Source organism: Tenrec ecaudatus, chromosome 9 (assembly GCF_050624435.1).
Source record: "Tenrec ecaudatus isolate mTenEca1 chromosome 9, mTenEca1.hap1, whole genome shotgun sequence".
NCBI classification, from domain to species: domain Eukaryota; kingdom Metazoa; phylum Chordata; class Mammalia; order Afrosoricida; family Tenrecidae; genus Tenrec; species Tenrec ecaudatus.
The window spans coordinates 10,672,929-10,697,808 of NC_134538.1; the positions used below are offsets into that span (position 1 = coordinate 10,672,929).

The 24,880-nt window shown below is 42.3% G+C and overlaps 1 protein-coding gene and 1 pseudogene across 1 annotated transcript in view; both read left to right on the plus strand.

The window, feature by feature from the left end:
- MCTP2 (multiple C2 and transmembrane domain containing 2) overlaps positions 1–12,785 on the plus strand; it is a 287,776-nt gene extending 274,991 nt beyond the window's left edge. The window contains exons 21-23 of the mRNA XM_075557885.1: positions 543–652; positions 10,481–10,578; positions 12,649–12,785. Of these exons, the coding sequence (XP_075414000.1) occupies positions 543–652; positions 10,481–10,578; positions 12,649–12,717 (277 nt within the window). The 3' untranslated portion in view covers positions 12,718–12,785. The remainder of the gene's footprint in view (positions 1–542; positions 653–10,480; positions 10,579–12,648) is intronic.
- Positions 12,786–16,640: 3,855 nt separating this feature from the next.
- Positions 16,641–21,076, plus strand: LOC142457080 (pyruvate dehydrogenase E1 component subunit beta, mitochondrial pseudogene; annotated as a pseudogene).
- Positions 21,077–24,880: the final 3,804 nt, after the last annotated feature.

Genomic DNA, 24,880 nt, shown 5'->3' on the forward strand with positions numbered 1-24,880 from the left:
TCTTTATTGGTAACGGTGTGCTAACTGAGAGAGAAATCTTAGTGACCCGATCACTAGTTGTAAAGACTGCTGTGCACTGAACCACCATGGCAATATTGAGGTTTCTAATAACTTTTACAAGCTCCAGGTTTAACAACTGCCTTTCCCAGAATTCACCAACACTCAGACCGTTTGAGTGCTGTTGACCTTGTCTCATTATGAAGAGGAAAAAAATGAGGAGGTGATACCAAGGGTTCAAGTAGAAAGAAAATTCTTTGAAAATAAGGATGGTAAAATATGTACAGATATGCTTGGCACAATGGATGAATATATGGATTGTGATAAGAGCTATAAGAGCCCCCAAGAAAAGTATGTAATAATTTTTTTTAAAGAATGTTGTTTCCAGTGCTCCATCAATTTCACTTAAACTTGTATCTCCTGGTTTTTAAATAAACTTTTCCAATGGGTCATTTCATTCATCCAACTGAGAAAGAAGTGTGCTAAGTTGGATGTGTGGCAGTTCTTGAGCATCAGGAACTGATGTTTATGTGGTTTTCCTGCAGCACATTCAACTGGACGGTCCCGTTCCTTTCAGTCCTGGCCTGCTTGATCCTGGCGGTGACCACCATCGCTCTATACTTCATCCCTCTGCGGTGCATTGTTTTAATCTGGGGTAAGTGCGACGTTGTCCCTTTGCTAGCAGTGTATTGCAGGTAAGAGCCAAACACTCAGTTTTAAAGTGTGAAATAAACTTTAAATAGGTCCTTGTTGGCAATTAAGCAGGAGGTCTAGAAAATACTTGAGGAACAAAAACAGCCAAGACTCCCAGAAAAGGCCAGTGTTGGCGAAAGATCACCAGAGATATGTTTATAACTCTTGCATAATTGTGATAAATAAAAATATGTTTGTGTATGTGGTTTCCCTTTGGGCCTTTATAGTTATAAATACCCTGGAAAATATGTTGCTGTGGCCCAATAACTTCCAGAAAATGCGATTGCCTTTCAATGAGCAAACACCTGCATCTTTCCCTTTACATTATGTAAAAGTAGATCTGGCCCAGGCCAGGTTGCTCCTGACAGTGTTAGCTCTCCTGGAGGAATGGAACACAATAATATTAACATGACCCAATCCTTAAACCCAGAAGCAGTGATGGGAAAAGGAAGGGAGCACTCAAGGACTCTTCTACCAGAACCTTTAAGAAGAGGAATGTATTATTACAAGGGAAATGGTGTACCTCTACAAAGTTTATCAAGGACTCGTCTACCAGAACCTTTACGAAGAGGAAGGTATTATTACAAGGGAAATGGTGTACCTATACAAAGTTTATCAAGGACTCGTCTACCAGAACCTTAAAGAAGAGGAAGGTATTATTACAAGGGAAATGGTGTACCTATACAAAGTTTATCAAGGATTCTTCTACCAGAACCTTTACGAAGAGGAAGGTATTATTACAAGGGAAATGGTGTACCTATACAAAGTTTATCAAGGACTCGTCTACCAGAACCTTTAAGAAGAGGAAGGTATTATTACAAGGGAAATGGTGTACCTATACAAAGTTTATCTGTTTTTAAAAGTTAGAACAAAAATGCCAAACGAAAATGCCACAACATCATGTAATATATTAGTTAGCAGTTGAAATAAAAGCAACGACATCTTTGTGACTATCTGTGTCTATGGATAAGCGGTTGGCATGGGGGTGTGGTACAGACTATAAAGAGAGTGCATTGCAGTAGAGGAAATCAGCCCCTTTCCAGAAGAGTCTGTCAGTCCTGACATTCCATTACTTAGTTCGTATGATAACTTAGTTACACGACTGCTGAGTTCTCAACCGTGGTCACCTTTAGGGAGCTTCAAATGTTGAGATATTCCTGAAAGTTGGCATTCATCTCAAGATAATCTGTGATCCGAAAGCAGAAAGAGTGGAACTGCTGATGAAAAGCAGCCATCTTCCCATAGCCATGACATGTACTCCCTGCGATTGAGTTTATTTTTGACTCCTGCTGCCCTGTGGTACAGATTAGAACTGCTCCACAAGGTTTCGAGGGTGTACATCTTTACAAAGAAAACGGTTTCATCTCTCTCCCCAGGGGTGGCTGGTGAGTTCAATCCTGCCTTTGGGTAACGGCCTAACAGTTAACCTACTGGAGCGCTAGGGCTCTTCCGTGCAGTGTCCAAACGCACTGCCATCTGGTCAGTGATGACTCAGAGCATCACTCAAGAACAGCACCGAACTGGCTCTGTGGATTTTCAAGACTGTAAACCTCTATGGGAGTAGAGCACCTCATTTGTCTCCCTGAGAGAAGCTGGTGGTTTTGAACTCCTGACCTTTGTGGTTAGCACTTCAATACATAACTCACTACACCTTTCCCTTCAATATAGACCTGTTCAAGGAAAATCCAGGACCATGGAACTAGGGTGGCAAGGAAAGGCAATGCTGGCTCTTCTCAGGCATGACAAATTAACAGGGAAACCCATGTTCTTATCGTTGTTAGGTGCCTTTGCGTTGGTTCTAACGCATAGCAACCCTGCTCCATCCTCACGATGGCTGCTGTGTTCGACCCCATTGCTATAGCTACTGGGTCAGTCCACCTCTCTGGGTCAATCCATCTTTTTAGGGCTCTTCTTTTTCACTGCCCCTCGACTTGACCAAACATGATAGCATTTTTGAGGAATGGTATCTCCTGATAGCACAGCCACAGTAAGAAAAATACAGGCTCACCATCCTCACTTCTAAGAAGCATTCTGGCTGGGTTTCTTCCATAGCAAATACATGTGTTCTTCAGCCAGTCTGTGGCACTTTCTCTGTTGTTTACCATAATGCAAATACATTGATGCTTCTGCACTCTCCCGTATTCAACCTTCAGGTGTCTATGAAGCGATTGAAACACCATAGCTTGGGTCAGTCGTACCTTAGTTCTCAAAGTAAGCTCCTTGCTTTTCAGCACTTTAAAGAAGTCTTGTGCTGCAAATGTACCCAATGCAATGCAACTTCTGATCTCCCGACTGCTGCATCCGTGAGGATTGGTTGTGGATCCAGACAAAATGAAATTCTTGAGGGCTTCAATTTTGTCTCCATCTATCATGCTGTCACCTTTCCCCTCTACATTGAATTGTAACCCACGTGGAAAGTAGCACCCCTTGATCTTCATCAGCAAGTGCTAAACCCCTGCTGGCTCTCAGCAAGCAAGCTTGCGTCATCTGCATATCAAAGGTTGTGATAAGTCTTCCTCCAGGTCGGCTACCCGGTCCTGCTTCATATAGTCCAATGCCTTAGACTTTCGCTCTGCGTACAGACTGAATTAGAATAGTGAGAACATAAAGCCCTGTCACAAACAGAAGCGAAGTCCATTGGAGGGCAGCTAACCCCTTCACTCTCAGGTTTGTCTGCGAGGGGAAAATGCTATATAAAGAAGCCTCTCTCTGTAAAACAAAGAAAGAAAATCAGATTATCTACTTACCTTCCTGGGTGACGTCTAGTAGTAATGAACCTCCGGACAGGCAGTCCCAGGGTTATAGACGCAATCAGTTCCCAAATATGACTTTAAAACTTTAAGGGTCAGATGGCTGCTTGTTTACTTTCAAGTCTTTAAGTCCTCAGGACCAGCAGGTGAGAGTGGTGACACCGGGAGGGAAGGGGGTGTATAGAAAGGGAGAAGCGATCTTGGGGATCTATGTGTAACCTCCTCTCTGGGGGGTGGGCAATGGGAAGGTGGGTGAGGGGAGACGCCGGGGAGTGTAAAGATAAGATATAATAATAATTTATAAACTATTAAGGGTTCAGGGGGGTGGGAGTGGGGAGGGAGGGGGAGGGAAAAAAGGAAAATGAGCTGATTCCAGGAACCCAAGTGGAAGACGAATTTTGAGAATGACGAGGGCAACGAATGTATAAGGGTGCTTTACTCAATTGATGTATGTATGGATTGTGATAAGAGTTGTATGGGCCCCAATAAAAAGATTTATTAAATTAAAAAAAGAACAACTTTAGGGGTCAATTGGAACAGGTGCATATGGTGCTAATTTTGGCTCTTTATTTACTTCTTATTCATATTGTTTTTAGCCTTACTGTAGTGATGGAAAGGCCAGAGTGTTTTTCAATCATTTCACAGTTTCACATTAAGGTGATTGTGATAAAGAATCTGTTTTCAGTAGGGGTTGGTTGGTTCGGTTGCCTTGCGAAAGCACAATGACATAAAGTACACCTTGAGCTGAAGGAGTGCTGCCTCCCTCACGGAAGGTGCTGCCCTGCTCAAAGACGGTGGCTGACTGCTACCTTCAATGTGTGTGGTTCTCCGATTCCTGCCAGAAATCCAATTCCACACACCAGGCTCCTGAGAGGGTTCTCCATGGCGCTTCAAAGTCTCTCATTCCAGTGCTTCGGCCAATCTGTTGTTCCTTTTGGTTACCATGTACAATCACCCAAATTGTAAGAATTCAGATCTGTTACTATTTTCCTTTTATCTATGCGAGACAGACCTGATTTGCATCAATTTGAAGCCCTGCTTAAAGGCCAATAGGAGCTGTCTATAAGTTGGACGTCTAGAGCATAGGGACTGCCTGTATGGGGAAAAATCTTCTCAGACCACTTTTATTTGCTTCCATTTCATTTTTGCAACAAATCTTGCATATTGGTCCATAGGTGATCAAAAGAAAGGATGGGACTCTTCAGGGCCTGTTGATCAAGAAAGCATTTTGCTGTACTTGTACTATGTCTCTGTCTGCCATAATATAGTCAACAGTGTCTGTACAGATTGAATATTAGTGGTTGTGGTTATGGGAAGTGGGTGGCAACTCATAGCCAGCTGTACACCACCCTTAATGCAACAGGAGGAGAGAGTGATCCCTCCAATATACTCCTCACAGCTGTTGTTATATTTGAGCCCGTTGTTGCAGCTGCTGTTTCCGCCTCCTCGCATGCTTTCTCCCATTCCAGTGGCCCTGTGCTTTCCCAAGCATGGTAGCCTTTGTAAGGACCACTCGTTTCTAATAACATAGGAGTACATGAGACAAAGTACAACCATCCTCACTTCGAAGGAGCATGGTGGCACTGCTCTCTCTAAGACAGGACTTGCTTATTTTCCCAGCAGCCCATGTTGCTACCAATATTCCTCATCAGCACCATCATCCCAATGGACCCATTTTTCTACTCTCCTCCTTAGTCCCTGTTTCGCTTTGACATGCATATGAAGCAACTGGAAATGCAGTGACTTGGGTGAGGTGCCTATTAGTCACCTAAAGTGACATATTTGTTCTCTTTTTCATTTTCCTGTCACAGATCTTTATTCCCCAATTCACTCATTGATTACATTTGGAATATAAAATATCAGAGACAGACTGCAATTTTAACATGATTCCAAATTATAATCCTGTGGCCATTCTTAAGTTTGTGCACATTGATGGCTGACTGTGGTCAGCTCAGTAAACACTGTTGCCTCATGATTAATTTTTTTAGGATATGAGTATATATTCCAAGATATGTTAGAAAATATATCTTGGAATATTTTTTAAAATATTTTATTGGAAGCTCTTACATCTCTTATCACAATCCACACACTCATCCAGTGTGTCAAGCACATTTGCACATATGCCTCCATCATTGTTTTCAAAGCATTCTCATCCTACTTGAGCCCTGGTATCAGCTCCCCATTTCTTCCCCTCCCTCCCCCCTACGCTCCCTCATAAAACCTTGATAAGTTATAGATTACTATTTTCATATATTACATAGTCCTCCATTGCCCCTCACCTACTTTTCCATTATTCTTCCCTCTGGGAGGGGTTCCAGTTGATCCTTGTGATCTATTCCCACTTTCTCCCCCCACCCTCCCCTAATCCTCCTGGTATCTCTACTCTCCTTGTTGGCCCTGAGGGGTTTGGCTATCCTGGATTCCCTGTGTTGCAGCCTCTTGTCTGTAGCAGTTTACATGCTCTGGTCTAATATGATTTGTAAGGTAGAATGCCTTATGATTAATTTATATTTCATGTTCTTTTATGCATCTTTTTTTTGCCACAAAGTATACTATACTGTTTTCCCTCCTTCGACTGACAATTTTGGGATTCCACCCCTTCTCCTGTTTATCCAAATCATTTTGACATCTGATCATATCCTCCAAGACCCTTACTTCCCAATGTCAATGTTTTTTATCTATGGAAGGGGCTCTGGTAGTGCTCTTGGGTAAGCATCGGACTGCGATGTTGGCAGTTCAAGCCCACCAGCCACTCAGTGGGAGAACCGCGAGGCTATCTGCTTCTATACAGATTTACAGCCTCAGAAAGCCCATACAGAGTTGCTGTGATTTGGAATTGACTCTCTAGGAGTGGGTTCAAAATAATACATTTCTCTACCTTTCACTCTGTTTATGGGTGCAGTGATTAAACAATATGGGTTTTATTATGCGATCATGGGTCAACATTGGTCCTTTGAGCATTAGACTTTGTGTGTGATTCTTTGGTTTTTATATTCTAGGCAAAATTTTACAGTTGCTTATGACATTACCATAGATAATATAGTTCAGTATGGTCTGTTGCTTTATCTCATCATAGATAACTGCCATGTCATCAGGGAATATGTTCTACAATTTTATTAGTATTTATTCTTTTCTGAGATAAGTATGCTATTACCTCATATGAATCCAGAAAATCTTCTGCACATTTTATTATTGTATCCTGTACAGAGACTTTCTCATGTAGTAGAATAAATAGATAAGTAGATAGATTAAAAAGTTAGTAAAAATATAAATGGATTTACTGATTGATTTAAAGACCCGTCCATATCAAGTCTTTAATAAAGACTTGAAAAATATCTTTATGAGTCTTTAAGACCTATAATCCACTTGGATAATTTTGTATTAGAACTTCCACTTTTTTTCGGAGATCCCATCTTTCTAATGAAGAAGCAGGTTTCAGAAGGGCATCTGTAGTTTCCTTTGGTACATTTCCTACAGAGTTGGGTTATTTAATTGAAGTAGCATCTCCTGGAAGGCAGAGCACTCTAGATTAGAGCACGCGTGGTTTATGTTTATAGTGTTCCCTTTCACTTTCATAAGAATTAGAAAAATGCAGCCCATCCCAAACCATCTACTCATCTCGGAAGTTGTAAATGAGATCCTAGAATTATTTTTCCCATGTTTTTACTCTTTGGGAGCAAAATATTTAACTCTATATCGTGTCTCCTTCACTGTGCTTACTGACAATGTGCTTGTATGAATTATTTTTATTGTAAGAATCATTTGATGTAAGCGCACGAGAAAAGCCTCATTGTATCACGACCGTAATAGTCCTGGATGCACTGACTCCAGTGTGATGTGGTGAAGGGTAAGGCACTTTCTTCCCTTCGTTTCTCATATTGATGAATAGATGGACTGATCGATTTAAATACCCATCCATCCATATATAGAGAGTGAGAAAAATAAGGTCCTTCATGAGGACTTGACCAATATTTGTATGAGTATTTAATACCTACAATCTACCAGGATAACACTGTATTGGAAGTTCCACTTGTTTTAAGAGGTTGATTCTTTCGAACAAAGAAACAGTTTTAAGAAGGCTGTCTGTAATTTCCATTAGTAAACTTCCGACAGGGTGGGGGTTACTTATTTGAAGTAGTTCCTAGAAGGCAGAGCCTTCTAGAGCAGAGCACATGTGGCTTTCTCTCTGTTTTCAGAAGACCTCCCTATTCCTGCCGTTCTGTTCCTCTTTCTAGGTATCTTAATTATCAGTATTTAGTTCTGATCTGAGCTTTTGCAAGGTGATATTAACTCTCCACATTGGAGTTTGACTTTCTTACGAGAAAATGGCATGCCATATTTCCTTTTACACTGAAATCACACTGTTTCATCGAGGAACATGTATATAAGTGAAAGGGCCCTCATTCTCCCATTGGGACTGCATGTCAGCCGCTCATAAGTATCACAAGGAAATCATGTTTCAAATGTGTTTCACATGACTCTTTGCCTCCAGTCATCTGTACAGAGCAGCCACGTGCCTGCCTTCTCTCCTAACTTCCTCCAGTTGTTGACTCTTCCTGGTGGGTTCCTTCCACCCCACTTACTTGGTCGATGTATGATCTAGGATCATTTAATAATAGCATCTTCCCTAAGGGTCTTCCACTGGTATTTGGATCTCACTTGGTTTGTTATATGCTTTAACAAAAAGGGGGGGGGGTGCTTTCCACAGCAGATTATTTTTATGACTGTCTATTTTACTTAGAATAAATAAAATTGTATGTGATGTGCTACTGGATAAAGCCACAACTTTGAAATGTGGGCGTGGAATTACATACCCAATGGTATAAAGACTCTTTCTTTTGCCACCTCCGTTGTCCCTCTGCCTTGTCAGCGTCAGTCGTAATGCTAATAGCTCCTACATTCCTGTGGAAATTCAGATAACAGAACCCTCGTGCCTATATTGCCCAGCATGATTCTCCCAGCAGCCAATGAAAATGTACAGGAAGGTCTTTTCAGCCTGGACTCCCCAGCTCCTTTTGGAGGATTCCATGACTGGAACCAGGCACTCCTGCTCCATGCGCCTGGTTCTTGTCTCCCTGCCCCCTTGCCCCTTAAAGACGACCAGGGCTGTATGCTCTCCTCTTGACACTTGTCTCCACGGGACATTGTGCAGTACACGATATTGTAGAATCACTGAAGTACTGGAGGCTGAAATGCCTTAAATTATAGGTGTGCTTTGGAAGCGTGCAGTCGTCCAGATAGTTTTTATTCAAACTAAGTTTGTTCCAAAGTCTCTGCATTGTGAGTTGCTCCTGCCCCTGTTGGTGCATTTGAACTACCGTGCGGGTTTCCAATCATCTCAGTGACTCGGAAAGCGCTGTTTTGATCAGTTGTGATATTATCCCTGCCTTGCCGTTCATTGTAAAGACTCCAGATGCACACACTCTATATAATTAACAATAGAAGATATATCTTTTCTCAATCCGTCTTTGTTTCCCTTCGTCATTTTGCCTCATCTGTTTTCTTTTGCCAAAAAGCCCATGCTACAATTAAACATCTTTAGAATAGCACAGTGAACGTATTTTAGTTGAAAGGGACTTGGGCAGGGGGGTAGATTTTGACTAGCAACCAGCTTGCTGTGGGTGTATAAGACAGAAGAGCTGAGTTCAGCTCTGACTAAAGGAAAGGGGATCCTTCACAAGCCCCCTTTTCTAGCTCAACCGCCATGCCCGTTTCTCACAGATGAGGGCCTGCTCCCATGTCATGGTTGGTCTGTGTAAATCTGACCCTCCCCATATTGCTGGGGCTTGGCATGGTGACCGGTATAATGCCGTGTGGGAAGTTCTGTCCTTAGATGAAAGTTGAATAATATTTCTTGCAAGAAGCGAAACGTCAGACCTCTGATGTACTCCTGCCTGTGGATCAGCTAAATGCTCTCTCAGCTTCCACGGAGGAGGTCTGCAGAGCGCACCAAGTCTCTGCCTTCCTCCAGCGCCCCTGCAGCTGAAGGGGTTTCAGAAACGATCCTTGTTAACAAGGACCCGACTGCACAGCCTCACCGCCACCTACGCATTCTGCTTCTAGCACTCAACAGGGGGAAAAGGTGACATTTGGTTTAAAAAAGTAGCTACAAGGGAGTAGAGCCAGAGACACAAAGTGGTTGTGTGACACGTCCTCTACGGGGGGGGGAGTGAGTGCCCTGTGGACATGCTCAGGGGCGCAGGGGGCCCCCTTCGTGGGATGCTCTCCAGCACTTGCTCATCATCCACGTCATGACCTGTCTGATGATCCTTGCCACCCTCCAAATTAGCACGTGCTGCTTTGCTCACCCCAATTCTGCGGTCAAAAAATCAAGGTAGCAACCCTTGTAAGATAATTTTCCAATAATAACATTTCACAGTTTCTTGCCGCGTCAAAATACAATCCACATGTCAGTTTCTGCTCCGCAGCAAGAGGAGAGAAGCCTGTGAAAATGAATTGAGGGGTGGGGGGAATTGATTTCTGCAGTTTCATCTTAACAACAACAACATAAACATCCACCCTCCACCTCCCCCGGCTGCATGTGGTCTAGATCCTCCAAGTAGGGACTTGTTTGGGGCTAATGAAGCCTTTTTCCCATCTGAGACACTTGTTTTCATAGCAGAGGAGGCTGTTAATCAGTGTATTCCAAAAAAGCCAATGAGCGACCCAGTTTTAGCATGTGGTGCTGCGCCCTGCTGCTGAGATTGTAATGGGATTTTCGCAGCTGAAGGAGGCAAAGCTCCTCGTCCACCATCTCCATGTCCTTCCCTCAAGGAACGGCATTTGTGAATGACTCCACATGACAGCAACGTGTGCGTGACTTGAGGTCTGGTATGTGTGTTCACACCAATCATCACTTGTGAATGCCCACTGCCATCACCCAGGCAAGTCTCCAGGATAAGTGAATGAATGAAGAAATGGATGGATGAATCGATGGATGGATGGATGTATGATTGATGGATGGATGGATGGATGGATGGATGGATAGATGGCTTGATCAGTCATTCAAGCGAGTCTCCCGTATTTCTTTTATTTTTCAGGCATAAATAAATTCACTAAGAAGCTTCGAAATCCCTACACCATCGATAATAATGAGCTCCTAGACTTCCTCTCCAGGGTACCATCTGATGTTCAAAAGGTACGTAATGAAGGTCAACACCAGCAACTGTGGCAGTGCTGATGTTTGGCCCTCCCAGAGCCGGAGAAACACAGACTGCCCATGAGCAAATGAGATATCGAATTCAGAAACCCTTACCGAGGCCTGCCTTGCAGGGAGGGGGCAGGAAACCCTTTGTCCAATGCATGAAACGGTTGGGAAAATTATGCTGACAAAGAGCTACTTACGGATGATCAGGAACTCTCACCGTGAGATTACCACGTGGTGGCGTTTGCCACCTTTCTGCTGGCTTGCCTGCCCCCAGAGGGTAAGATGGGCTCAGCGAAGAGATGGGTGGTGGCCCAAAGCTGTGTGGAGGGGGAGGGGCGTTGCTTAATCTCTTTCTCTTCCAGATGGCAATCACTTTGGGGGCAATAGAAGACAAGCGGATTATTCTTATGCTTGTTTGTACTATTATTCTTTGCCGTTAATAGCTCCTCAGACTCCCTTCTACTCTCTTCCCGCTAAGTCTTGGAGATACCGAGGGCAAAGCCCTAGTTACTCTTGACACACACAGAGGCAGAGGCAGCTTGAAATATTTCGAGTTCAAGCAGAAGCATCACTCACTGGCAATGGTCACTTAGTCCTGCAGCTTTCTGCCGCGGATTAGGGACAGCAACATCAGCCAGTCACCTGTCCAGAAGCCTGCACATCAGGTCGCCCGCCATAGATGCAGAGGAAGACGGGCAGGCTGTGGTTTCTCGATTTGAGCAGATGGATGGGAGGCAGTGGCTTGAAGGAGCATCCGTATGATCAGAGACGTAATCCCTTTTTCTCTGAGAGAACTCCAAATCAAGTATCCACCCCCCATCTGTGGGCAACGATAACACAACTGGTTCCCCAGGAGCACTGGGGTGCATTGCAGAGATACGGGGCTGGGCACTTTATGATTCCTCTCCCCTTCACTGCACGTCCAGCACCACCTTGCAGCACCACCATGATCCCATGCTGCTTGCACCTTCCCTTGATGATCTCCTATCATGGGCACGAATTTGCTCCTTAACAGTTGGCATGAGATGATGCAGCTCATTCCCCATCCCCTAGAGGAACTTCACAAAATCCTCTGTGGAAAAGGCGCTTTTTTCGTTGTCTTCTCTTATGTGATGGGGCATAACGCTGCTGGAGTGTTGGCACAAACGTGTAGAAGTGTGCACATGTGGCCTGTCACACAGTTGTTTACATAAAGCCATTCCCTGTCAGACTAGCACGTATACACTCCAAAAGTTACGTGTGGGCGGCATACCGTCACTGAGGTCCCAACGTGAGTTCACACCTGTATCCTCAGTGTGGGGGGACCCATTTGTCCCCCTCCCTCCACCGCGGGCACCAACCCTCAGGGTGGCCATCAGTTGGAGGTGGTGTAGATATGAAGAAGCACAACAGAAGAGCATCCAAGAAAGACAGACAGGGCCAGGGGGGTCACTCGTAGAATCTTCCTTGTATGGCCGGGTACCGCGCAGAGCACTTCCAATTACACAACAGGAGCGTTTGCCACTGGGGACAGCAAAGGCATTCGTTTTGATCACAGGTGTTTTATCCATTACATTGTAAATTAAATTCATTTTTAAGAGAAATCTATATGTTTGAGGCCCAATATCAATGCCAGCGTTTTCTCCTTTTCTGGCCAAATAAATGAATATAATTTGCTCAAATTGTTCCCCAAGATTTTAAATATTTTTAATTAAGTAATTTTTAGTAAGTTACGGTATCATATACTCAGATCAACATTCCCATGGGGTGGTTATTAAGCTTGCTTATGGTTGTTAAGTGGCACACGCAAAACGCAAACCATCTCATGGTGCTGGGAGCAGGTAGAAACGCAGGCAACTCATTAGAAAGATCTGCTTTTAATATTTTGGTTTCAAGAAATGATGCATGACTTCTCCAATCCTTCCTGCAATTAATCCCTCCATGTTCCTGTGTTTAGAAAATGATTCATTGCCTTTGAACCTTCCTTCCTTTGCCTTGGTCCGTCCTTGGGGAGTCATTAACACACACTGTGGTGAGCTAGGGTTACCTAACCGCCAGCCTCCTGGCTGTCTGTTTTCACAGGTGCAGTATGCAGAACTGAAGCCCTGCAGCAGCCAGAGCCCCCTTCGCAAGAAGCGCAGCGCTCCGTAGGATGCAAACGGACTTTGGGAACCAGCCCCCAATGTTGTGATTGGTTGATTAGACCATCATTACCAGTCTTTCTGTGGTCACTGTGTGTTGGTCTGAAATGTGTGTTGTGTAGACCCCCTTTAGCCTCCCCGTCTTCGACATACACAGACACAAAGATGTGTGCACACATGCATGAGTGAGTAAGTACACTTCCACGTGTGCACACATGCGCATGGTCACACATTGGCACACACCAGTATCTAGGTGCAAGGAGGGTCGGCCCAGCGAAAGGAGACACAGTCCGGGGACTGTGGAGTACTAACATCTGTCTCCAAGAGGAGCTCACTCAAGGTTGCAGGGGCTCTGAAGACAGCCAGGAAGGAGACCACTTGGATTTCACAGTAACTTTGAACTTGTTTTCACACCTCCAGCAGATTCTCATTAAGATTCAGTTCTTTCCACTCCCCAGCCCCACACTCCTCTCAGACTATTCATCAGGATTTTTCTATTGATTAACCATCCTTGGCCACCCATTTTGTGTTGAAGGAATGTATATTTTAGAAAAAAAAATTTTTTACATAATTCCTGAAATTAGCCCAAATCTTACGAAGCATTTCAGCTGAGGACCTCTTAGGGGAAATTCTGTTAAAGGCTGTGTCTGGGTTCAAATACACGGTGAGTCCCTTGCTGGTCCACAGAAGGCCCAATAGCATTATCCATCTGGAGAAGGAGGGAGGTCATGATGGCCCTTGCTTCTGACTTTACATTTTGCTCATTTCCAATATGAAATGCCACTCCTATAGAAGAGAGCTAGGCAAAGGTATTGATCAGTTCTAAGAGTATTTATAAAGATTAAGACTACGGACAGATAAATATGTCTGTTTAACTTCTCGTCATAATAAACTTCTTAAACCAAATATTCTGGACAGAATGAAAAAACAAACAAGCAAACTACATAGCTTGTCTAGATTTATCCTTCATTAGATTTTGCTCTTATGGTAAAAGAAAGTATACAAAACAAAAATTGATCTCAGAGTCTTGCTCCTGGAAACTTATGCCCACAAGCTCCCGTTTGATCTTGTCTGACTTCTACAGAGCCTTCTACTTCTGCAGCACCCGCCTCAAGTTAAAAAAAAAAAAATCCAGGTTTTGTCCATCTAAATATGCTATTTAAGTTTCAAAGACAATTTCATTGCACATGTTCATGAGTGTAGTTTTGTAGATATGTATGGACAGAAAAGTTTAGGGGAAGGAACTGATTTCATAGTGAGCTGTACTATTAAAATGCTGGGTTGTAATTTAATAATCTTCACACAAAATGTTTATGAAAAATGCCAAAGATTCTAAACCTTATCATGCCGCGTCTGTTTTTCTTCATATTGTATCTTCTTGGTTTGCTTTCTGGCTGAGCCAGATTTCTGCATGATTTGATTTACTTCAAGTTAATGAAGCTGGTTGGGAAAGAGCTTTGCAGAAATGATAAAAGCTTCAGTAAATCTTTTAGTTGTACATACAATAGATACCCAAGAACCTCTTTTGTTAAACCAGTTACTCAATCTTCTGTGTAAACAATGCCTCATTGTCTCTCTCCCAGCTATCATCTAGTTTATCATAGTCTGTCATTTTGTAACGACCTAAGTCAGGCTTTTTTAAACAGACATGTGAGATCGGATCAGTCATTTGAATGAAAACTTTCAGCAACAAAATAACCCCTTATTTATTTAAAAGTGGAACCAATACTTTATTGTTCTTTTGCTATAGAATTTCAAAATGAAATAATTTGCTCAACAAGAAGGCATCATTAGTTAGACTTATTTCCTCGGGAGCCTGAATGTGGGATTCTCAGCAGTAAGTTGAGGGCATAAACACCAGCTAGGATACAAGGCAGGACCGGATCAACCTTGGATAAATTATATATGGAAAGCAATTGTTCATTAAGTAGACATAAAATGTGAAACATGAGTATTCAATGTTTGTGAAATGCTAAAAGATTTATACAATAATCAGAAAATTTTGTGAAAGATCCAAGGGTGTTTCAGATAAAATTTATAAATTATGGATTTACAGTATGATCATTAAAGATGATTTGGTAGGAATGTTAAAGTCTTACTAAATTTTCCATATTCTACCACACACACCCCGTCCATCCATTTCCAGCCGTGCCTGACTATCTGGCAGGTCTCTGCACCTGAAAGGGTCAGAGACGTGTACCCATCATCTTTCCTCCAAAGTTCCCAGAACACACAATTCCAGAGTCTTCTCACTTCTTCCTTTCCCTTCATGCCTTTGGGAGCCGGTCACTGGTAATGCACTGGCCAGAACTCTGACAGGAAGCCTCTCTTTCATGATTCCTGCTCTTTCATTGCAGGCTTTTCTCAGTCTCCCAACCCGTCCAGTTTTCCCTGGATTAGGTTCTTGTCCCAATTGCTTCCATTCCGTGGGAGGCCTTTTAAAAACAAATATGTTTTTGGTGGAAGCTTACACAGCAAGGTAGGTTCCCATTTAATAAACTGAGCACATTGTTGGGTGACCTTAGTGGTGTTTTTTCACACTATGTAAACACTCCCATTATTTCCATTCCGGTTCTAGTTCTGCTGGTTTCTGGGATGGTTTCCTTCAGTTCTTGCTTCTCAACACTGAACGAATTCATGCAGTAGACACACTTTTGTAAATCCAAGTTAACTTCTATGTGGGAAAGGGAAGTTTCGCGTTATACATTCTCAGATAGCACCTGCTATCTCTGGAAAAGCATGCAAGGCCAAGGAGCAGGGACCATTTGAGAGTTCGTGACTGAAACTGGCAACTTCAGGAGAGTGTGAAAAACCACATGGAAAAATGGCCTATATGAACCAAAGGGGGAGTCTGGACCCCCGAAAAGATGCTATGGTGTCTGGGGTCTTAAATGTTTTAAGGTAAACAAGTGGCCATCTTTCTGAGAAGCAACAAAGCCCACCTGGAAGAAGCACACCAGCCTGTGTGATCACAAGGTGCTGATGAGGTCACATATCAAGCATCAAAGAACAAAAAATCATATCATTGTGAATGAGGGGGACTGTGGAGTGGGGACCCAAAGCCCATGTGTAGACAACTGGACATCCCCTTACAGAAGGGTTGAAGTGAGGAGACAAGTCATTCAGAATGCAGTGTACCAATGATGAAACCTACAACTTTCCTCTATCATGACCCCAATTCTACCTTTGCTCATTTCCAATATGAAATGCCACTATTAAACCCCCTCCCCCCACTATCATGATCCCAATTCTATCTTACAAATCTGGCTAGACCAAAGGATGTGCACTGGTAGAGATAAGAGCTGGAAACACAGGGGATCCAGGGCAGATAAACCCCTCAGGACCAATAATGAGAATAGAAATACCAGGAGGGGAAGGGGAAGGTGGGGGGAGAAAGAGGGAACCGGTCACAATCTACATATAACCCCCTCCCTGGGGGACGGACAACAGAAAAGTGGGTAAAGGGAGACAGATAGTGTAAGACGTGACAAGATAATAATTTATAAGTTATCAGGAGTTCATGAGGGAGGGAGGGGGAAAATGAGCTGATACTAAGGGCTCACGTAGAAAGAAAATATTTTGAGAATGATGATGGCAACAAATATACAGATGTACTTGACATAATGGATGTATGTATGTATTGTGATAAGAGCCGTACGAGCCCCCAATAAAATGATTTTAAAAAGATAAAACACACTGGAAAAAAAGACTGCAAGGTCTGAGAGGGGACAGGCATGGGCTCTGCACACAAGAGAGATCCTGCCCTCAGACCTGAAAGAGCGAGCAATAGGGAAAGAGTGACCTGCCCTCAGTCTCTGCTATTTATCCCCTCCTATCCTCCCTGGGGCAGGGGGGCGGGGCGGGGTGGGGAGGGAAGGGCTTATTGAGGGTATTGACCGTTCTTAATAGCTGAGTTTAGGAACATGTGTGACCATGTTGCTGGTGACTATTTGTGCCCAGGTTGACCTTCACCTGTGCCTAGATGACCTGGGCCTGCAAAGGCCCTGCTTTGGATTGTCCCCCGGGGTGTCTATGGTATGCCTGATTTCTTTCAAAACCCCTTTCTTGTGGCATGGCCAGCTAAATGTTTGTTCAGCTTGGGCATTCAGTGGAGACGACCCCCTTGATCCCTAATCTTTCTACCTTTCTGTCCCATTCATCTGGCTTCCCTGGTCACAGCCACCACCACCTCATCTTTGCTATAAGGGAAATGAGGACCATTTGACCGTTATTCGCTTGTCTTAAAGGAGCACATTATTCATAGGTGATATTGTTTAGGTCATGATCCAATCTGTTATTTTGCTGGAAGGTGACCTCGGGGTGGTGACAGTTTCTTCTTTTCAGGGCATCTCTGGGCTACAGTCTTGGGTGTTCCTCTAAGTCCCCACTGGTCCAATGTCTGTGTCATTTTGCTTTCAAGAAGTTGAGTTGTGTTCCAGAAGTTTGTCCCATTCTTGCTGGGAGCGTTTGTTATGTCCCTGGTCAGAGAAGTTGGCCTGTGTTTCAAGTAGAGGCTTTGTAGCTTCTGATAAACCACCAGAATGGGGCCAATTGCATGATGCCAAGTTAATCCTCAGTCAGAACATGCATTTCCCTTCAACTCCTCTGTCCCCAATTTCTTTCTGAATAAATCTACCCTCAAAACTTTCAAGGTGGGAGGGAGGAGGGGGGAGGGAGGGGAAAAAAATGAGGACCTGATGCTAGAGGCTTGGGTGGAGAGCAAAAGTTTTGAGAATGATGAGGGCAACGAATGTACAAATGTGCTTTACACAATTGATGGATGTATGGATTGTGATAGGAGTTGTATGAGCCCCTAATAAAATGATTTTAAAGAAAAGAAAAGAAAGAGTTAAAAAAAACAAACAAACCCAAACTTTGGATGTTACAAATATTAAGACACTTGACTGCTAACAGAACATTTGGAGATTTAAATCTACCCACCCAAACCAAACCAAACTCACTGCCACTGAGTTCATACTGATGTAGAGAGACCCAATAGGATGGGATAGAACTGCCCCTGTAGTTTCCAAAACTAACTGCTTGAGGGAGTAAAACTCTCCATCAGAGGTGGCTGGTGTCCTTGAACTGCTGCCCTGATGGGTAACAAGCCAATGCATAACCATTCACCACCAGACACTTAAACGAAAGCCCTGCCAGTCTGCCAACAAGAAGTCAGCCATGTAAACCTCTCAAGAACACTGTTCTATTCTGAGACTCACGGGGTTTCAATGAGCTTGAGTCTACTTGATGCCTTGGGTATATGATATCCTAATTCCTCTTCTTTTTTTAGGCATACAAGGGCTCATCTCTTCCAATGGAAACCAGAACTAGAATGAGACCTTACTTTCTTTTATTAAAAAAAAAGAATATATTTTTAAATAAAAGATCATTCTATTGGGGGCTGTTACAACTCTTACAACAATCCATGCATCAATTATATCAAGCATATTTGTTGCCAGCATTATTCTTAACACTTACTATTCGGCCCTTGGGAATCAGCTCCACTTTATTCTTTCCCCCCCCCCACCCTCGTGGCCCCTTGATAGATTATAAATTATTATTATCTTTACATATTACACCAACCACTGTCTCCCTTCCCACCTCAATTTCTGTTGTTCATCCTCTTGGAGGGGAGGTGGTGGTTATGTGTCGATCTTTGAGATCAGTTCCTCCTTCCTCCCCTCCTCTCCTCACTTTTCCCCTACCCTTCTGGTTTCCCTACTCCCATTCCTGTTCCTGGCTTCTATGGGCCCTGAGCTCTTTTATCTGAACCCATTCCTCTTTTGTACTCCACATCTTTTATGCATTTCTGGCAGTTGATGTGTTCAGTCATGAGTCATACTTACCCAAGGACTGGTCTGGTCTGGCACTATCCTCTATTGGTTATTTCATCCCCCAACATCTAGCAGATGATTAGAGAGAAAAATATATATAACTTTTCTCCAAACCCTTTCATGTCCCATTCAGAAATAAATGAGCTGGTGAATTAGTGGTCTGTGCTAGAAAATATTTATTTTCATTAACTGACAAGCTTATAAGTCTGGTCATGTTAATTATAAACTCCTCATGTTAAATGATATATTTAGAATTTTTATATCCATGGCAGAGAAAGCTAAAATGTTCATCTTGAGGGATCATACCAATCTTTTTGTTTCTTGTCGTTTATCCTCTGACAAACTAACATGACAAATTTACTATGTGCCAAACATAAATGACCACATAGCTGAACAGATTATGTCCCCTTGATTGAGCCAGACATTAGCTATGTTCAAGCAATGATCTGGCATACTCAGAATCAAGTTTTTAAGGTTCTTCTGGCTCTAGAAATCCTGAATTTCAAAGAAGAGTCATAAGTCTATTGCAGTACTAATGCTAAAATATTGATGGCCTCGTTTTACCAGTGGAGGAAGTAGAGAAAGGGGGGAAAGTGAAATTGAGAGATGCTGAGAAGATAAAGTGATCAGGGCTTAGAAGAATTGCTTGAGTATGGAGAGAAAGGGTGAAGGTAAGGAGAATTATGATTTCAGAGGAGTCAGTAGCGGAATATCTCTATCTGTCAGCCTGTAGCTGTGGGAAGAGACCTGTGAGCACCGTGGGAGGAGCTACATGGGGGTGCTGTGTGTCACCACACTGAAAGGTCAAGGGACATTGAGTATTGATCGTGAAGAAAGATACGCCATGCTTGGGATGTGTGCTATAGCCAGTGGTGAGTAGAAAAGAGATTGGAGCTGTATGCTTCAAAAGTTGGACTGTGAAGAATTCCACACAGAAAACCATGTGAAGATTTTAAATGCAGTTTATCTTTGCGTAAATAAGAGAAAAGTGATGAGGGGGTGTGTCACTTACCCTCATATATAGGATGATTTTAGTCAGTGAAAAAACGTATCTTGAGTTTCACGTCTGCCAATTAACAACTGATAATGAGTATGAGATGGCATTACATATACATGGTATTTAAAACGATGTTCTACAAAAACCCATCTTTCCTTTATACACCATAAAGCTAAATTTATCTGAAAAAGGACCCGATTACATATCAATAAGTAACTCACTGAAAGCTGAAATCACCGAGTGACTTCTAAAGAAATGGCTTGAAGCATATTGCCACTAGGTTATTAATGTAAGGGTTTACATAAGTAAATTGGATATTAAGTATTTAGGAAAAAACAAGCACCAATCTTTTACAAACACTCCCAGAAATAGCAACACAGAAGTCATTTTCTTACATGTTTTATGAGATAGGCATAACCTTCCTAGAAAACTCTAGCAAAATGCTACAAGAATGGAAAATATTAAATAAGATATCATATACATATGATATAATGAAAGACATGCAAATCCTCTGTAGTGAATATATTAAAGTGAAAGGAAATAAAAGATTCAGTAATTTAAAAAATCAATTTATACATTAAGATGTCAGTAGATTAAATTCAATCATTAATGAGTTTGCTTTTGCAAAAATTGAGTAACTGGTTCTAAAATGCATATAGATATGGAAGTATCCAAGAACACCCAAGTGGCTTCAAAGGTAGCATTTGTAGTGTGATAGAGAAAGTGACCTTTTTTTATAATCGTGCTTGGTCATTTAGACTTCAATGAATTAAATTAATCTTGACCCTATCTTTATACCGTACACAAAAATCAATTGCAGACAGTGACTAGAAGGCACAAGCAAAATGACAGTGGAGGCTCCTGCAACAAGTATTCAAACTGCTAAGGAGCTGTTCTCACAGCTGAACTGCCAGTGCTACAGGTGAGCATTCATGTTGCTGTCAATGAAGGAAGGGAAAAGGAGTGGAAAGAGATGGGAAAGTTTTGATCTTGGGGAGGAGGAAGTTGCACAGTATGACGGTGCACACAGGTTAGCCAAGGCCTGTGAGGAAATAGACAAGAGGATGAGAAACCCTCCCATATCTGAGAAGGGCTTTATTGGATGGAATTGGTCGGTGCTACCTTCTGGTCCTTTTTGAATTCATGACCTTCAATTTCTCTATACACGCAATTGTTCAGGTTATGACATCAGCTGTCAAGACAGCTCCAATGTGGGGGCCTATTGTCTGTGCCCAGAGGGTCCAGTGGACCAGGCATCCCAGCACTGCCAGTGCTTTGCTGACTGGTATGGGCACTTCTCAGGCATAAAAGTGATCAGTCCCTGGAACTCAAAGGATGCAAAAGGACTTATTAAATCAGCGATTCAAGATTATAATCCGGTAGTAATGCCCAAGAATGAACTGATGTATGGAGTTCCTTTCGAATTACCTGCAGCAACTCAATCAAAAAAATTTTTATTTATTTTTTATGCCTATTGTAAAAACCCAAGTCAAAAAGCCAGAGTCACACATAACTGGTTTTCCAAAATGACCAACTAAACAGTGGGTCACTACTTAGAAGCCACAACAGGGCCATCTAAAGAGGGAAGGAAATGCGGAGTGATTAATAGACTAATGGACAATGAGACCCTAAGAATCAGTCTTAGGGATATGTATCATTTTGTAATGCTGGCAGGAGGCTGACCACCAGTTGGAGCTGAAGTGAGTGCTAGGATCGTGGAAGATCCCATGTTCGAGTACCTGAACAATCTTGCCATTCGGGTTATTGTTGCTGTTGTTCCTATATCTTATGCAAAGATTCTCAGAGACTATTATGCCTCTCAACTCAAGACATCGTATTATTGATCTGGGAAGGATTAAGCATCTACGTCTGGCTTAAATTCAAAATCATTGGGATTTTTTTCTTTAAAATACTGAAACCGTGCTGCAAGTTCTTATTCATAAAGTCATCTATCAAGCTCTCAGCCTCCTGGGAAATATTTAAATGCTCTTACATACAAGACAGATGCCCATCTCCATATTTTCTTTACTTTTCTTTTTAGCTATTACAGTTATCTAAGTTTAAAAGATTGAACGATTCTGTAAATAAAATATGAATGATATCGGAAGCATCAAAATGAGATAGAAGGAATGCACAATGTCATTGTTCCACAATAAGTTGTCAGAACTTCCGGGAAGATGGTGCCAATGTGGGCTCTCTTGCATGAAGAGCTCGCTGGGTGATCATAGGATTTATGGCTGAGAGCGTCAAGTTGGAGAGCCAGCCGGTGAACCAGGGTTTCATAGCACTCTAGGATCCTTGTCAGTTCTCCTGCAGAAAACAAAGCTCTGCTCTTCATGTGTGCATCCTTTTTCACAATGTTTGCTCATGCATGAGGCCTCCCTTGTCAGTGGAAGGGCACCTCTCAGCCTCATCCCCATTCCCTCCAACTCCTGTTTGGTGGCTCGCCAGCATGGGGATGTGACCCAGGACACCCTGTCTCTTAGGCCTTCCCATGGACACACACATGGTCACCTGGAGGCCCTGGGTGCTGGAACCCATGGCGGCCCACAGAATGGAGTTCCCATTGGGAATAACCCCTAGCCAAGACTCAGCTCCCTCCCCTGGTGGCAGCACAGTAACTGGGATCTGCAGATAGTTGGAAAGGGACCTGACACCAGGGAGAAAGAGATGAGGCTGGAACACACAGTGCAGCAGGCTCCAGGAGGTTTTTAGATCTGTTCCTGTTTGCTTTTGAGAAAGTAAACACAAAACTTGATCCTGCCAGAGGAAACATAACCCGGCATTTCCGGGTTTCTTGGCACTTAGCCTGCTGTTGGCTATGTAACCTGGACTGAATTAGATTGCCCTCTGATTAGAATCCTCATCTTCCCTGGGGCATCCACTACAATCGCCAACATCCACGCTGGAATCACACATGAGGAGTGGATGGTTCTGAGTAGTGCAGCAAAACTCTGTAGTAAGCACAGCAATGGAAGGACTGCACTCCCCCTACACAACATACAGGGATGACAAGGGACTCTGGTAGATTCAATATACTCGCTTTATGCCAACCACCCTAACCTCTGGAAACTCTTCTCTCCACCTGAGTAACACACACTCTCCCTTAACTTGCCACATAAAATTGCACCTCCAAATAATTCTCCAACTCATTAAAAATTAGTATACTTAACAGGAAGGCTCCCTATGATTAACACCCTTACTTAAAACCTATTTCTGAACATCTATACCCTAATTCCTCTAATCACCCAACTAGCATATCCTCCTCATCTAAACACAATTCGTTTTCCAGCACCTATCTGAGCCTCCCCTAATCTAAAGTGCCAGCTCCGACCCCCTACATGTCCCAAAATAAATACCTCCTTCAGCTAAACCAAGGTGTGATGCAAACAGCCAACACCAGAAGCTATTATAATAAGTCCAGAGAAAAAAATAAGTGATGATAACAAGACGCAATGGTTTACACAGAAAAAAAGTGGAAGGTGCTGTTTAGTGCTTTACAAGAAATTAGGGGATCATTCCTGAAAACTAATAAAAAAAATAGAGGGACTAGAATCCTCATATCAAAGAGAAATCAGTAGTTAAACAATAATGTAGCAGCAATGAAGAAAAAGGTGAATGATCTCACCAATATAATGGAAGAAGTGGAAAACCAATTCAGTGATCTCAAAGATAACCTAGCAGAATGAAGCAAACAAGAGAAACAGTCAAACAAAAAAGCAAAAAAATCTGAAGAAAGCCCAAGGAAGATTTGGGATTCAATGAAGTGAAACAATATTTTGAATTATTGAGGTCCCTGAGTTGAGGGAAATAGATAAGCTACAATTTAAAATAGTAAGGAAATTCATGGAGGAAATTTCCTCAGTATCACAAAGGAGGAGACAATAACCATTCAGGAAACACAGAGAACACCAATAGATTAAACCCTTCCCAAAACATCAAGACAAAAATCAAATTAACCAATTTCAAGGAAAAGGAGAGTCATGAGAGCAACTAGACAGGAAAAATCAGTTACATATAAAAGTAAACAAATAAGAACAAGCTCAGACCTCTCTGCAGAAACCATGCAGAATAGAAGAAATTGGAGCAAGGTATTCCGGAAGTTGAAAGACAGCAAGTGCAATCCAAGAATCCCTTATTCAACAAATCTTTCAGTCAAATTTGAAAGAGAGATTAAAGTGTGTTCAAACAAGGAATCACAGAATTCGTAAAAACAAAACCAGCATTACAAAATATACTTTTCAGTTCTTTAAGGGCTGAAAACCACAGCACATAAACATTATAGGAACACAACATATAGTACCACCCAGAAACCAACACAGTGAAAATAGTGCCAAAACATTACAGATCCAATAGAGCTATGAAGACAAGAATCAGCTGCGCGCGCACACACACACACACACACACACACACACCATCTTATAAAGGAGAAGAAGGAAAATATCAACCCCAATTAATGAGATGAGAACAACTAATCTACATTTAAATTTAATTGCACTGTATGTAAATAGTTTAAATGAAACTACTAAAAGAGAAAAAAAATAGACTGGATTCGACAAAAAAAAAAACAAACCACCAATCTGCTGCCTTCAAGAGACACATCTCAACTCACAGACAAAAATTATCTGAGAGTCAGAGGATGGCAAAAAATATTCCAAGCTAATGTCCATTTGAAAAAAAAGTAGAAGTGTCAATATTAATCTCAGACAATATAGACCTCAAAGTCCTTGACTTAGTAATAGATAAGAATGGGCATTATGCAATTCTCACGGGATCAATAGACCAATAACCCATAAATATAATAAACACATATGTGCTTAAAGAAAGACCCTCAAAATCTATCACCCAAATCCTCAAAGAGATGAAGAAAGAAATCTCCAGATCAACAGTTATAGTAAGTGATATCAATACACCGCTCAAAGATAGATCAAGAGACAGGAAACTCCATAAAGAAATAAGAGAGCTCTACACAAACAGCAACAATATACACATTCTTCTCCAATGCACGCAGCTCATACTAGAAAGTAAACCACATGCTGGGAAACACGGTAAGCTTGAAAAAATTCAAACACAGGTCAATCAAACCACCTTCTCTGAGCACAGTGCCATAAAGTTGGAAATCAACAATAGAAACCACAAAAACAGACAAGCTCTTGGAAACTCAAAAACACTCTTCTCAAAAAAGAAAGAATGGGTATTAGCTCACATAAGAGCGGAAATTAGAAAGTTCCTAGAAACAAGAACGACAACACAACGTACTGTAACCTATGGGACATAGCAAAGGCAGTTATCAGAGGTCAGTTTATTGCAATAAATGCACACATGAAAAAAAGGAGAGAATT